The sequence below is a fragment of the Oryza brachyantha genome, chromosome 8 (assembly GCF_000231095.2).
Source record: "Oryza brachyantha chromosome 8, ObraRS2, whole genome shotgun sequence".
In the NCBI taxonomy this organism is placed as follows: Eukaryota; Viridiplantae; Streptophyta; class Magnoliopsida; order Poales; family Poaceae; genus Oryza; species Oryza brachyantha.
Window position 1 is genome coordinate 14,287,494 of NC_023170.2, and position 15,217 is coordinate 14,302,710.

The following is a 15,217-nucleotide window of genomic DNA, read 5'->3' on the forward strand; positions in this document are numbered from 1 at the left end:
ATCATGGTATTGGGCTGGGTATTAGATTCGCCTTAAACCCGTCTCTGGAATGAAGCCGGTTGTGATCCTAACATTAGTTGCATGTGTTATCTGAGAGTTTTTGTTAATCAGAGGGTGCGATGTCTCTTTACACTGAAATAAACATTATCTGTAGAACATGACCAGGACCATTAGGCAACTCACTCGTGGGGGCAACATGATGCTTCCCACCGAACTAAACCGAATCTAGTCTTTGAGCCTATCATTAGCCACTCACGCAACGTATCGCCCGGTCGCCCCCACTCGTACGTCGTAGCGCACGCCGTCGCGCCGGCCGGACGGCAGGCCAACCACGTCTAGATTCAGTAACATTGTTATGTGATATTCTTGGTGACATTGATCACTGATATACGGTCCGCATATCAGTGACAGAATATCACCTAAAATATTACGGTGCAATGTCACTGAATCCACGTCCCCACCACATATGCTCGTCGTAGAGAAGAAACGATTCCTGCCGATAGGTTAACTCTTTTATAGAATACTTTTCATTGTACAAGAAAAATTTAAACCTTGCAAAACAAATACCAAGGATCACTGGCTACTACTTCCTGTCTGCCAAATTAGATCAACTTCTACATCTTAAACCTTGTACCAAGTACGTCAACTTTTACCGTTCTACCTTCTTACATATCGTTAAACTATAAATTGACAAATTCATTTTATCCTCACTAATATTGTTTTCTTATTAATGAGGAGGTATTTTGGTCTTTTATAATACACTTTATGTTCCGTTGGCACGTCTCTGACTCAAGCTCTACTTTCATCTCTTTTGAAGCTCAACCAAACGGTTTCAAACCCCATGTAAAATAAGAGCAGAGCAGGCTAAAATAATGTTAAAAAATGAACTAGAGAGATGGATGTGGGTTTGAGTAGTCATACACTAGACTCCGCCCATAGAGAAGTTAGAGCAGGTACAATAACATGCTATAAGCCAGCTATATATATATATATATTAAAGAGATAAAAGGGAGAGAGAAGAGATGTGAGCTAATAATTTGTAGCCAGCTGCACACATGCTCCAAGAAAAAAATATGTGTATGACATGTGGAAACATGTATTGATATTTTATAGTTAACTATTATATGAATTAACTATTAAATTGACTATAGATAAATTAAAGCTAGTAGTTGACTATACTATTGAACTTGCTCCAAGAGCCCTACCAAACAAGACATTAATAGCCTTTTGGGATTCTAGGAATTCGATTCTTTTATGACAGTGGGAGTACTCTTCCAGGGTTGGCAATTTTGGTCAATTATTAACTTTAGATAAGCCTGTGTGGGTCATGTACCTCCCGCCAAAAAAATGAATTCCGCAAAAATCTGATCAAATTTCAGTTTTTTTTTTGTTCGAAATTTTCAGTTGCGTTCCAAAATTGTGAACCCCTGCTGCTGTCTACTCCTACCTGACCGTCTATTTTTGTGGAATCGAACAGCACTTACGCAAAGCGAAGGCTTTACACGACGAAAAGCACCGTGCCACTCGTAATCACCGTATAAACAATATCGGCATCCCTTGCACTTTCATGCAAGCACAATGATGGCCACGCTTGGCGCGAACCAACCACCGTGAGAATTGCCCGGGTGGCCGCTTCTGCTTCTCCAAGAGATGACGTACATGGCGCCCTTGCTTGTTGTCGCCCTCTCCCTCGCCGCCGCCGTCGTTGTCACCGACGCCGGCGGTGGAGGTGGCTCGTTCGACTTCCGCGGCGACCTTGACCACCCCTACGCCGGGTTGTCGCTGTCGACGCACGAGGTCGTGCGCCATGGCGCCCGCGCCAGTAAGGCCCGGGCGGCGTGGCTTACCACGAAGCTCGCCGGAGCCCTCGGTGGCAAACGGGGTGACGTCTCGGCGGCCGACGTGCGCCTGGCCCCGCTCAGCGACCAGGCCCACTCGCTCACCGTCGGCATCGGCACGCCGCCACAGCCGCGCAAGCTCGTCGTCGACACCGGCAGCGACCTCATCTGGACGCAGTGCAAGCTGTTCTCCCGCCGCCGCGCCGCGAGCAGGCAGCGGGAGCCGCCGCTCTACGACCCTTCCATGTCCTCCTCCTTCGCCTTCCTCCCCTGCAGCAGCAGGCTGTGCCAGGAGGGGCAGTTCAGCTTCAAGAACTGCACCGACAACAACACGTGCGTCTACGTCGACGTGTACGGCAGCGCGGCGGCGAACGGCGTCCTCGCGTCCGAGGCCTTCACCTTCGGCGTGCACCGCGCCGTCTCCCTCCGCATCGGCTTCGGCTGCGGCGCACTCTCCGCCGGAACCCTCGTCGGCGCCACCGGCATCCTGGGGCTTAGCCCGGAGACGTTGTCGCTGACCACGCAGCTGGGCATACAGAGGTTCTCCTACTGCCTCACTCCTTTCGCCGATCGTTACACTAGCCCGCTGCTGTTCGGTGCCATGGCCGACTTGTCCAAGCACGAGACGACGGGGCCGATCCAAACCACCTCCCTACTGAGCAATCCGGTGGAAACCGTCTACTACTACGTGCCACTGGTAGGCATCTCGCTCGGGACCAGGCGGCTCGCTGTGCCGGCGGCGAGCCTCGCGATGAGGCCGGACGGCAGCGGCGGCACGATCGCCGACTCCGGCAGCACGTTGGCGTACCTCGTGGAGCCTGCGTTCGAGGCCGTCAGGAAGGCCGTGATGGACGCGGTGAAGCTGCCGGTGGCGAACCGGACCGTCGAAGACTACGAGCTCTGCTTCGCGCTGCCGCGCCGCACGGGCACGGCGGCGGCGATGGAGGCGGTGCAGGTTCCGCCGCTCGTGCTGCACTTCGACGGCGGCGCGGCGATGGTGCTGCCGCGGGACAACTACTTCCAGGAGCCGAGAGCCGGGCTCATGTGCCTGGCGGTGGCCAAGATGGCGACGGACGGGGGCGGCCCCGGCGTGTCCATCATCGGCAACGTCCAGCAGCAGAACATGCACGTACTCTTCGATGTGCGAAACCAGAAGTTCTCCTTCGCTCCCACGCACTGTGATCAGATCTGAGCCGTTCTTACCGTAATTTGTAATGTGAATTTTAGTTGCTCTAAGTACTTTATACCTTAATTTATACCTTGATATACTAAAAATTTAAGTGTAATTTTAATATTTATAGTTATTTTTTTAAAGAGAGTAAAATTGCTCATCTTACTAATATTTTTTCATGTCATGCTCCTGATACGTGACTGCACCACTAGTACGGCACCACTGCTCGTCTTCGTTACGTTAGGCTACTTGTTCTAACTTCTAAGCTATTGGTTAAGTTTATTATTTTAAAAGATATTCAATTTATTCATACAATCAAGTAAGTAGATAAACTGCCACAATATCCAAGTGAACAACCTATTTCAAAGTTCACCGCTACTTAGGTAGCCATACTGTCCACACATTCTGGGAGTATTCACATATGAGAATATACTGGCAATGGCTTGCCCATGGTCCAGAGAGGCAGGGAGGTATTGGTGCCTCAAATAATTGACTGCTTTCTCCGTTCTAAAATGATTTTATTTTTAGTCTATCTTACATATAACTATACAAAACTAAAAAAAATATATAATTTTCTTTACTTTTTGAAACCTCATGTATTTGTTGCCTAATTTTTCAAATCTCAATATTTTTTTGTCTTACTTTACTAAATTTTAATACAATATATTTATTTTTTTTGAACCTCCATGTATTTGCTTCAAATTTGATGTCTCTGTGGATACGCAAAATGACGTTTTCTAGGACCGAGGTACAACTTCATAAAAGGCATGCACACGTACGTCATATCTTACTCTAGATCATTCTTTTGTTTTTTAAAACTCGATGCATTCGTTGACGACACCACTAGTATAGTGCTACCGTCGCTTTAGACTGGTCTCAATGCATAGTTTCATGGTATAGTTACAAAGACTGTAAACTAGATAACCGAGCTAGACTCATCTCTCATCTTATGAAACTCCCTCATTTAATAACTCTGCCAAGTCAGCAATTTTGCTGATATATTTTTCTATTTAATATACATGACAACCCCATGAAATATGCATTGAGACTGACCTTAGGTACTACTCGTTCTAACTTTTAAGTTATCGGCTAAGTTTTTTTTAAAAAATATTTAATTTATACATAAAATTAAGTAGATAATTAGCACAATAATCGAGTGAACAATCTAGTCCTAAGTTCAAGCGCTACTTAGGTCGCCAATATATGGATAGTATGATTACATGCACATAACAATCCGTATAAATTTTTCTAAGTAGCTCGAGTGAATGTAAAATTTTATTTGTTTTCTCTCTCCAACTTATAGTAAAGAAATTTTTTCTTTGGTCTTCGTATATTTTACTCCTACAAATCGAATGGCCATCGTAGAAATTATTCCTTAGAAATCTAAATACTTTGTTTTTTCTCCCAAACGAATGAGCCTTTAACGTGGAAATCATGGAAGTAAGAAAAACAATATGCATCTAACACTAACTTTTGCAGACTATTGTTATTTAGAAAGGGACTACTTTTCGTGTGATTTTGATGTTGTGAGTGTTTGGCTATTCATTCCTAATGCCCATGTTTACACGCGCACACTAACGCAGTTCATTAGGAATTTTGTTATGTTCACAAATTTACATATGCAAAGCATATATCGAGCATGTGTGTTAAGATTGATGCAACTGTATATTCGTAAAAAAAAAAGCTGTTTGTTAGGTGTTTTTTAAAGAAAACATGCTAACAGAGACTAGTAGTTTTCTAACCCAGATGTGTACCGGTTTATACAAAACTCAAAACATCAAGCTATCAAAGAGGTTAAATAGCACTTCACACGTGGATATTAATGCTTTTACTCAAGAACGTAATATAATGTGGATAATCCTATAAGCAAGTTCTGGTTTGAGAAATGAGAATCGAATACCATACAATAATCTTGACGATTTTGATTAAGGTAGAAGAGAAGTACAGCAACAAGGTTACAGTCAACAGTATAGGTGTCGACTGAAATGAAGAACACAGGACAACTTTTAATGGAGTTGCTACTGGATCAGATCAGCGTGAGCATGATGTTTGGGTATTAGATATGGACATAGCGGCTAGTGGGTACTCCGCCTCACAGAAGTGCTTCCTGTCACCTGGGCTTTCTGCAGCTACACATGCTTGTAAAGATTTGTAGGTAATCCCCAACTCAGATTCAGAATTTTGATGGGGTGTGCAACTTCCACTGCCCCAGTCACTACCCAAAAGCATGCAGTATGCACAGCATCACAAAAATAGGGCAATGATATATTGGTATAGAATTAGAAGGGCCCCTCAACGATGCTTTAAGTGCTTTTCTTTTGTTGTCTTGGTTCCTAACTCCATACTTTGTAGCCGTTGGGATCCAGCGACTTTTTATAGTCCTTTGTCATATTGGATATTTGGACGTTAATTAGGAGTATTAAATATAAATTAGTAACAAAACTAATTGTATAAATAAATGCTATTTCATTAGACAATTTTTAAGACTAATTAATCCACGATTAGTAAATATTTACTATAACATCACATTCGCTAATCATAGACTAATTAGACTCAATAGATTCGTCTCGCGAAATAGTCTAGAGTATGAGAGTTTTATTAATAGTCTGTATTTAATACTTTTAATTAGTGTCCAAACATTCGATGTGATATGGACTTAAAAAAAAATCTGGAGGATCAAACAAGCCCTCTATTGTATATATATATATATATATATATATATATATATATATATATATGGTATGTGTGCAGAAGTTCGTCGTGTTCTCATTATGTGAAAGTATAACTTGAATGCACAGAAAAGACAACCACCACAATGTGCAGGGAATACAGTCCATTAGATAGCACCAGTTCACCTGGAGTCTGAAGATACTTTTAGTAATCAATCTTCCCTACGGCAAGTCCAATAAATTAACCCACCGGAAGAATGATCAAATTCAGAAATCAGAATATTTGACAGAAATTCACAATGCATAGGTGTGACAACAAGTTAAATAAACCTGCGGACATAGCTTATCAATACAAGGACATGGCTAACTCTGGAGTATTCTATTGGTAGTAAAATTTAATCCATACCGTTAATCTATTTTTATCGGACGGCTACGATTAAACCAATAATATTAAGTGTAGTAGAAATGTGAAGTGGTAATATTGTCATTTTTATTATGATCTTTATTGCTAAAAAGAATTGTAAAATACTACTAAACTAATTAATTAGTTAACAAAGTATAAAAATACCCTTTTAAATTAATGGATAAAGTTAATTCTACCGCTAATAAAATGTACCGGGAAAGGACCCATACGAGGACACATCGCAGAATACCAGATACAGTAGTTCAGACTAACGAGCCCCTGTCTGTCAAAGCGCCTTGCACCAATAAACCAACTACTCCAGCTTGGCAGACAAAAGAAACAACATACGGAGTATACCACGAAGAGCCATACCTTCACTCTGCAACAGAGTTATTCCGTCACAAGCTAATTTCAACAGAGTAACACCCTGGTACTAATATTTCCTCTGTTTATTACCCTCTCCATATAGTCAAATATGTGCACAAACTTATTGAAGAGTAGCACATCTACAGTTTTTCCATGGAGCAACATCGAAAAATATGCGGGCAAAGAACAATTAGCTTTAGACGGCAAGAACTATGAAATGACCTTACAAGGAAAAATAATCACAGTATGCTTCATAGAGAGGATTTTTCTTCTAGCTGTTCTTTGGCTCATTGCTCTGTGTTGTGTACCATTTGGCACTTTCAATTTTTTTTATTCCTATATATATTAGATACCTTCTATGGTGTTTATACAATTAGATAGTTATCTTATGGAATTCATATAAACTTGAGCTAGGACTAAGATTTTTTTTGTAGTGGCATGATTTTTCATTGGCAGCTAAACATGATGGTTGCATGCATAGAAACATTTTAGCCATTTTCCCAATTCAGGCCTCCCGACTTTCTTGGCAACTTCATATCAAGCATAATCATGCATATAGCCATCTGGATGACTAAAACCATGCATGGCCCATCTAAAGATAGAGTGATCATTTCTCGCCTTTCCATCTATCTCGTTTAGAGGCGGTGGCAGCCATGGCACAACGTAGCGTGGTGTTAGCATTGGCGCTATGGTGCCTGGTGGCCGGCGGCGAGGCGGTGTGGCTGGAGCTATCGACGACGGCGGCCAAGTGTTTCTCGGAAGAGATCCAATCGAACATCATTGTCATCGGTGACTACTCCATCCTCTTCGATGCATACCCAACGCGCCCTGTGCTCTCCGTCAAGGTAATGTTTGCATCAAGGTGAATCACATTGGAGCATTTCAAATTTTCAAGCAGGATCTTCTTTGGAGACCCAAGCTGATATTTAGCTGTGGACAGTATGCCAAATCATCGAGAGAACGTATTTTTCTTAGATAATGGATTAAAACCGGCCTCTACACCCAAAAAGGATGATAGAACGTATAATTGCAGTATGGAATAATGTGGCTTTATACACCTTGATGTGTAGAGGCCAGGAGTGGTCGTTTTTTTTATCAAGCAATTTTACACTTCTTAAGAAGATACCAAGAGATACTAGATATCTCCTGTTGTCTTCTTAAGGACCGTAAATTGCTCTCTTTGATCTAAGAAAACACTATGGGGTGTTATGTTATGATTTTCTTTCCTGTAAATAACACGTGTGAACATTGTAAGAGCAATTGGATCAATTCATAAGGATGTTTATCTAAAAAATCATTTCATGTCTGCTTTTGTACGTCCATTGTTCAATTGAATGCTCCTTCGTTTTTGATGATCTGAATGTCCTCCAGAATTATGCTCTTGGTTTTTTTTACAGGTTATTTTTGGATTGTTCTTGCAGGTGACATCGCCTTATGGAAACGTCCTACACCACAAGGATAAGGTTATGCAGGGCCAGTTTTCATTCAACACAGCAGAGGCTGGAAATTACCTGGCCTGCTTCTGGGTGGATAATGTGGCTAGGGAGATGGTAGTAAACCTCAATCTTGAGTGGAGAATTGGGATTGCAACAAAAGATTGGGACGCCCTTGCCAAGACAGAAAAACTTGAGGTGAGCTTATTTGACTGGTCTACTTCTACATCTTCGTGTCCAATTTCGTTTTTTTTATTTGATAGACTTTATTCATTTTCATTATTTAATGAAAATTTATTTATTTTTGGCGTGAACAGGGAGTTGCACTTGAGCTAGCCAAGCTAGAAACAGCTGTTGAAGAAATCCGCGAAAACTTGATGTATCTCATATCAAAGTAATTAGTACACCTGTACAACTGTTCATTATATACTCTGATGATGATCTATCTAACAACATTGTTCTGAATGCAGAGAAGCAGACATGAGAGATGTAAGTGACTGGACAAATTCTAAGATCACATGGTTGAGCCTAATGTCCCTTTCTGTCTGCATTATGGCCTCAATTGCTCAACTATGGCACCTCAAACGGTATTTCCGAAAGAAAAAACTCATCTAGATAAGTACTGCTTTGAGGTGGGAGATGAAAAATCTGCTGGTCTGTGCGAAGTCGCGAAGATCTATATCTTCAGAAATAAGAACCGACAGCACTTCGGCCAAATCCTTAACTACAACTTCCTGAAGAGAGTATCAAAAAGGGGATGAGCCGTTTGTTAAATTGCGCTCAGGTTACTACCATTTGTATGGTTCTTTTACCAAAGAGATTAGGCTCAAATATATGTTTGCCTTGATTAGCCAACTAGACCACTATTTTTGGTGTGAACTTCAGATTAAAAATGATCTCTGGCTCCTACACAAAACTTATGCAACAGGAACTTCTAAAATGCCATAATTTTATAGAAAATTTTACATTCATTGAGAGACTATCTCGAGATGCTAAATTTCAGTGTAAAAAGGTATTTAGTATTTAAAGGTACCAAGTTTTTAGCCTTTTGCCTCAAGTTATCAGAATGATAAAAATACTCTAATTTTGTCGGATTGCATGTAATGTAGAACCATTTAAGGGCATCTGTAATATAGTGTTTTAGCAGGTAACGAGCAATAAATGCTATCTTCATGTCTGGTAGTTAACATTGTGACACTAGCGAGTAGTTGTAATCCGGTCACATGGCTAGAACCGGTAAAAGAACAGTTAAACTATATTATTTACATTGTCTATGACAAAACTCGCGGAAAGGAGTCATGGGAGATTGTGATCGGTGATTTTTTTTAAGCCTTCCCCACCTTATTCCCCACATATGCGCTGAAACAATGTGTAGTGCATAATGGCTTACTACTGCCTATAGCCTGGCCCTACAGTATTGTCTGAGTTATAAGTAAGAATACAGAAGCCTTAGTTTGGTTAATCTGTTAAGGGTTTTATCGTCGATGATGTGACAAGTGATCTTAACTTGTCACATCAAAGACGTAAGCGCATACCCTGCAGAGGGCACACATGACCCCATCAGGACAAGGAATGACTGCCAATGCGTTGGGTGAGGATGTGCCCCTGCAATAATGTGTTCCCCCTCTCCTCTCCATAATAATGGGTGAGGCAGCGAAGAAGTTGGGGAAGGCAGGAAATGCATATAGGAGAGGGGCCTACCATCGTTGCGGCTACGAGTGATTTTACTGCCACCATCAATGTCTGGGCAAACCCATCGCTGTCTCAAGCAAATTAGTAGCCGAGGTCTCCGCTCCGAGGTAAAATGGTCCTTGTACGTCTCTTTTTGGTGGTGGGGAGAGGCCGCAACGACGATCTTCTAGCCTGACTGAAGGCCGATTTGATTCGTATAGCCTGATCTACACCATTGTGGCATGTCATTAACAATGAAGATAGAAGAGGAGAAGCTCTGATGGATGGGCTAGGGAGATAGGAGAGCTAATGCCAAGGGAGCGGAGGAAGGTCATCATCACCCTTATGCAAGTTGATGGATGGACAAGATGTCGTGCATCGACGTTGGCATCACTAGGAAAATGTTTTTTTTACTATCCTTAAGAATGCCTTGAGATACCTAAAATTTTAGTATAAAATTCTAGTATCTTAAAAAATTTTGTACCTCAAGGTACTTTTACACTGAAAATTATAGTACCTCAAGATTTTTTTTCAAGTATGGTAAAAAAAGCTCATAGGAAATCATTAAGCATATATTGAATAGAGAAATGGTTGCATGGTACTTTTTACAAAAATGACATTACATGTTAGCCAAAGGATGTATACATATGATGTATTGTTTCACTCTAAGGTCTTTTACGCAAGAACTTAAAGACCACTAGATGTTGAATTGATAAGCAAGGGTTAAAACATATTATTTGAAGGCATGAAACATAAAGTTCTCGATGGGTCCACCCAAGGATACTTTGCATTGTGAAGCTAATGGTTTGAAAATTGGTTTGATGACCTTCATCTAGGTAGAGTCATAGGGTTGTGTTCTTTTACAACACTACAATGTAAATTATTTCTCGGTTTTATGTGCATGTTTTTCAAACTGTTAAACAGTACGTTTTTTCTAAAAAAATTATATAGAAGTTCATCATTTCATATTTGTAAAGTAAATTTTTAACTTTGTAATGGTTCATTCTATTTTTTACACCATCAAATATCTAACAAAAATCAGATAATATTTTATTTTTTAAAAGAACACAACCTAGGGCTCCTCTTGCTTTACCAAGGCACAACTATGAATGCCATAAGTCCATACTTATTTACCATCCTCTCACATTTGTAAAGCAGATTTTTAAATTTATAATAGTTAATTCTATTTTTTTACACCATTACATATCTAACCAAAGTAAGACAATATTTTATTTTTAAAAGAACACAATCTAGGGCTCCTCCTGCTTTACCAAGGCGCACACACTATGAATGCCATAAGCCCATACATATCTACTGTCTTGTGTGCTTGCAAGTTAGCAACTGGAGCGCGACAATTTGATAGAATGTGCCAAAGTTTATTCTACAATGAGGATCTTATTTGCTGATGAAGATTCCATTCATTTGCTAGATTGAAGTTTACAAACTTACTGTAAATTATACAGAAAAAAATATTATTCTTGGTATAAGCAGTCATTATGACCGTTTCAATTATTGCAAATTTTCATAGTTTTCAGTCACATCGCTCTCAAAACATCCATACCAGTACTGCCGTAACTGTCAGATTCGACTACTAGTCAACAAACAAATGTTTACCAGAATGTTTAGTATTTTTAAAAACTAAATTGTCTCCAAACTTATTTTCAAAACTAAACTTTTTAAGCCACGTCATGTGTCCGGCATAACCAAATAACATTACCACACCATAAGCAGTTGGTGTAACAATATTCTTATGCCAAATAAAACTGTCACGAGTCAAAGTGTTGTTTTAAGCAGGAGGTTTAAATTTGAAAATAAGTTTTGAAAGAGTTTGTTTAGTTGTAAAGTTAAAAAATAAAAACTATGTTTGCAATACACGGGTTTTCATATTACTCAAATCCACCGTTGATAAAAGATCATCCGTGCTGCTACTGCCTTAACCATTAGATGTTCTTCTACTCGACAAATAATCTTTACTTAACAAAATGATTCACAGCAACACAACCAAGAAAACAAAGAACAGTGCAAGTTCCAAGCAGAAAATTTAGGGTGGTTCACAGTACTACAATACAAGCATCATGATCCGAAAACGCGCACTCACTCCAGACCAGATGAACAACAATAAACAACACAGCAGAACGTGGATCAAAATTTTAAAATGAACCACTGTAAAAAAAATTAAAACGAGGAACCATCACTCAGTAAAATTATTGCTGGTCCAGCTGCAACTCACAATAGTCAAACCGAGCCTCGAATCAACTTCAGTTCAGGATTGGCGCTGCCCCCCCTTTCATTCTATCCGCACCCTCCCATTATTCATGTACATGAACTTGCAAATCTCTTCGAAGAAACCGTCTGCAGAGCCATGGCAGTTCTTCATCTGGGAGATCCTGATGACCATCCTCTGCATCCTGGGACTGTACTTGACTAGGGACTCCAGAGTGCTCAGCTTCAGCTCGGCGTTCAGAGGTGAACGCACAGTGATGAGGACCTCCTCCAAGCAAGGCATCGAGAACCTTGAATCCAACTGCATTGACAAAGCAAAATTAGCCAAAATCTAAATGCATTGACGGTAAAATTAGCGACTATATACCAGCCTGATGTGAAAGAATGTGGTGAAGATATGACGCACATTTTTCAGGCTGTTCTTCTGGCACATGGCAGCGAACATGGCGCCATGGATCTCAAACTTGGTGAGCTTCGGGTGGCTGTTGAAGAAATCAACAAGATCCACCTCCGGGAATGGCTCGAGAGTGTCGTGATCACCGCAGAACTCAACCTTCATCACCAGATGCTTCAGCTCTCTCGCGCACTGCAGCGCCGAGCTGACGGCTCCCCAGCTCCACTGAACCCCGCGCAGCGAGAGCTTCTCCAACCCCGGAAGCTTTCCCATCTCTACATTGTACACGCTCCCTAGAATTTTCATCGGAATTTATCCATTAGGGCATGTAAAGCGGATTCAATCTATTGATAATTTCAGGGGTAAAAGGTTCAGTTCTTGTTCTAGTACCAGTGTTCTTGGCAACTGTAAGGTTCTTGAGTGCGTTGCCTCCCTGCAGCGAGATCCAGCAGAAGCCCTGCATTTCAAGGGACTCAACGCGGGGCGCGGCGAGAGCGAGCGAGCAGTTGCCGGAGACGACGAAGTCAAGACGGCAGCGCTCGACCAGGGGGAGCGTCATGGCCACCGCGCCGCCGGAGCACTCGCAGCCGATGAGGGCGAGGTCGGTGAGGTTGGGGCACGCGCCGACGGCGCCATTCACCGCGACGTCCCGCAGCGCCGCGCCGACGATCTCCAGCACGCGGAGCCGCTCCAGCTGCCCCCACGCCGGGGCACGCGTCATCGTGAGCCCCCACAGCCTCAGCTCCTCCAGGTTCGCGACGACCCCGATGCAGTCCAGGTGGCCGGACCTCACCCCGGACGCCGCCGAGGACACGGAGGAGGAGTCAATCCTCAGCTCGAGCACCCGCAGCGAGGCGCTCCGCGCCGCGAGCCAGCGCGGCAGGCGCGCGGCGGAGAAGGGGCAGTAGATGACGAGCTCCTCCAGCCGCGCCGCGACGTCCACCATCCGCCCGATGGCGTCGTCCGCCGCGGCCGCGCCGCCGAAGGCGCCGCGCGGGAAGTAGAGCGCCGGGAGGAACGGCACGCAGCCGCGCAGGCCGCGGGATACGCCGGCGCACGCCGCGACGTCGCGGGCGCTGCTGAGCTGCGATAGGATGTGCTGCACAACGCCGTCGGGAAGCGCGTCCATGCCGCCGCCGCCACCGCCGCCGCGCTCCATGCGCCCCGGCGTCGGCGTGATGAGGGAAATCAGGTGTGGCGCAGCGCGCGGTGTGTGATCCACTGATCCGTGGTGGTTCCCCCCCACCCCCCATCTTATTGTTTCGAGTTGGCGCTCGGCGGAACAGAAGCGCGGGATGCGTGCGCGCGCGCGGGCTTTCGTTTTTCCTTTTCCGGCGCCACGCTCGCGCCGCGTCGATCGGGCGGCGGATTTGGGAGGAATTTTCCCGCGGATTCGTGGTAGTAGAGTAGAGCCGCCACCGGCAGATGGGCCGTTCCGGACCGGCCCGGCCCGGACCAGTCTAGGTCTTCACTCTGCCGAACCGAACGGGCCGTCATGTGGTCCGGGCCGGTCCAGCACGCCCGTTTGGCCCGCTATCTCCTGGGCTGGACTGATTTCTGCGACTGTCGTTCTCGGCTAATCCTGCTAGAATCAGGCCCATCTCGAATTTGAGCCATCTTTAATACTACAAGTTGCTGGTTATCGCCTACTATTTCCGTTGCTTCACGGTTGCAGCCAGTCTGGTGGAGCCTGGGGGGATTGCTTGAAAAACCTGTCTTTGAAGTTTTCGTGTGCGAAACTTTCATTTGAAAACCTTCTGAACTTTGAGAGAAATGATCCTCTTGCACGCTACTAAAACCAAACTGATCCCATCTCAATCAAGATTGCCATTACAGAAATATTTTTTTCCCACGGAGCGATGATTGCCGCCGTGACCTGGTTCGGCGAGCGCACCATCGGTGTTGTTGGTTGGGAGGGACAGATCGATCTGGCCGTCGCAGGGGAGTGGGTCTGAAACCCGATCTGCTTTGCAGATTCTCCTGGGTTTGTCAGTCATGTCAGCCAGAGCCCAGGGGAGAAGAGAACATCTGAACATGGCACATGGTGAAAGGATTCTCCTCTGAATTTTGGACTGCGACGATATGTATGTGTAGAAGAAGTTTTTGTGTTATACTGATCTGGATGTGGCTTAGCCTGAACGGGTGGATCACATAGATGCGAGCTTACGCTGTGGCCCGTTCATGGAGTGACCGTACTTGAGTGGTCAATCTTTCCGTCCGTCTTTTGTGTGGGAAAGTAATTTGATAGATCTGCCAGGAAAATGACGGGGTGTCACTGTATTCACATCATCGCATGTGTCCAAATATAGTTTCACCTCCAGCGAATAAACGGATTGGGAAGTTTCTACCAATTGGCATATAGGGGATTTGCTCCTGTCTTGCGTGAAAATGAGCTGAAATTCATTGGAGGCCGGACTAGTTACAGCTAGCTAGGTCAGCTAGCAAGTGAGTTCGTAATTCATCCGAAACAGGTTACATTAAGAACACCAAAAAGAATTGATAAAATAGTTGTACAATTGTTTAGTACTACATTCCTTTCATATCATTTTGTTTTTATAATAAGCCAAATATTTTAAGTTTAATTAAATTTATAAAAAAGTGTATTAACATCTGCAACACCGAATAGGTTTCATTAAATAAATCAATATATTTTTAATATAAATTTGTTTTGTGTTGGGAATGTTAACATGCTTTTATATAAACTGAAGTCAAAATTCAAGATGTTTAACTTAGTACAAACCTGAAATAGCTTAATATAAAACTAGTAAGAACCTAGTTAATGGCCTAGCAGATGGCTTAGACGCTTAGTGGGTTGAGACCACTGATTGTGGCTTCTTGGGTTGGCCATGCTCTATGAAGAATGATACGTACACTTCCAAAAACTACTTGAAAATAGATCACAATGTTCGATGATGATAGGATAAAAGGCTAGCTGCAAGATGTGGTAATCTTCGCTATGCATTCTCTCGGAACAAAAAGATAATAGTGTTGACCGATTACTAGTACAATTGACACAATGTGTACTTGTGTACTTATAGAAGTATATTGG

General features: G+C 43.2%; 3 protein-coding genes across 3 annotated transcripts; 2 read left to right on the forward strand and 1 right to left on the reverse strand.

Annotated features, from left to right (window-relative positions):
• The first annotated feature begins 1,659 nt into the window (after window positions 1-1,659).
• LOC107304739 (aspartic proteinase nepenthesin-1-like) lies at window positions 1,660-3,030 on the forward strand. Its single transcript, XM_040527174.1, has 3 exons — window positions 1,660-1,674; window positions 1,798-2,546; window positions 2,634-3,030. Exons 1-3 carry the CDS (start codon window positions 1,660-1,662, stop codon window positions 3,028-3,030), a joined length of 1,161 nt encoding a protein of 386 aa, XP_040383108.1.
• Window positions 3,031-7,039: 4,009 nt separating this feature from the next.
• Window positions 7,040-9,103, forward strand: LOC102718384 (transmembrane emp24 domain-containing protein p24delta3-like). Its single transcript, XM_015840367.2, has 4 exons — window positions 7,040-7,292; window positions 7,869-8,078; window positions 8,198-8,274; window positions 8,351-9,103. Exons 1-4 carry the CDS (start codon window positions 7,101-7,103, stop codon window positions 8,493-8,495), a joined length of 624 nt encoding a protein of 207 aa, XP_015695853.1. The 5' UTR covers window positions 7,040-7,100; the 3' UTR covers window positions 8,496-9,103.
• Window positions 9,104-11,591: 2,488 nt separating this feature from the next.
• Window positions 11,592-13,327, reverse strand: LOC102718671 (F-box protein At1g10780-like). The gene is made up of 3 exons (XM_006660136.3): window positions 12,559-13,327; window positions 12,181-12,461; window positions 11,592-12,075 (listed from the first exon to the last, which is right to left on the reverse strand). Exons 1-3 carry the CDS (start codon window positions 13,325-13,327, stop codon window positions 11,839-11,841), a joined length of 1,287 nt encoding a protein of 428 aa, XP_006660199.2. The 3' UTR covers window positions 11,592-11,838.
• Between the last annotated feature and the right edge of the window lie 1,890 nt (window positions 13,328-15,217).

Bases quoted from the DNA above. Each gene is read 5' to 3' on its own strand.
- LOC107304739 (XM_040527174.1), top strand. The intron at 2,547-2,633 runs GCTCGGGACCAG...CGACTCCGGCAG, and splicing joins GTGCCACTGGTAGGCATCTC to CACGTTGGCGTACCTCGTGG.
- LOC102718384 (XM_015840367.2), top strand. From the start codon at position 7,101: ATGGCACAACGTAGCGTGGTGTTAGCATTGGCGCTATGGTGCCTGGTG. The intron at 7,293-7,868 runs GTAATGTTTGCA...TTGTTCTTGCAG, and splicing joins GCCCTGTGCTCTCCGTCAAG to GTGACATCGCCTTATGGAAA. The intron at 8,275-8,350 runs GTAATTAGTACA...TTCTGAATGCAG, and splicing joins TTGATGTATCTCATATCAAA to AGAAGCAGACATGAGAGATG.
- LOC102718671 (XM_006660136.3), bottom strand. From the start codon at position 13,327: ATGGAGCGCGGCGGCGGTGGCGGCGGCGGCATGGACGCGCTTCCCGAC. The intron at 12,462-12,558 runs GTACTAGAACAA...TGAAAATTCTAG, and splicing joins TACAGTTGCCAAGAACACTG to GGAGCGTGTACAATGTAGAG. The intron at 12,076-12,180 runs GTGCGTCATATC...TTGTCAATGCAG, and splicing joins AGAAGAACAGCCTGAAAAAT to TTGGATTCAAGGTTCTCGAT.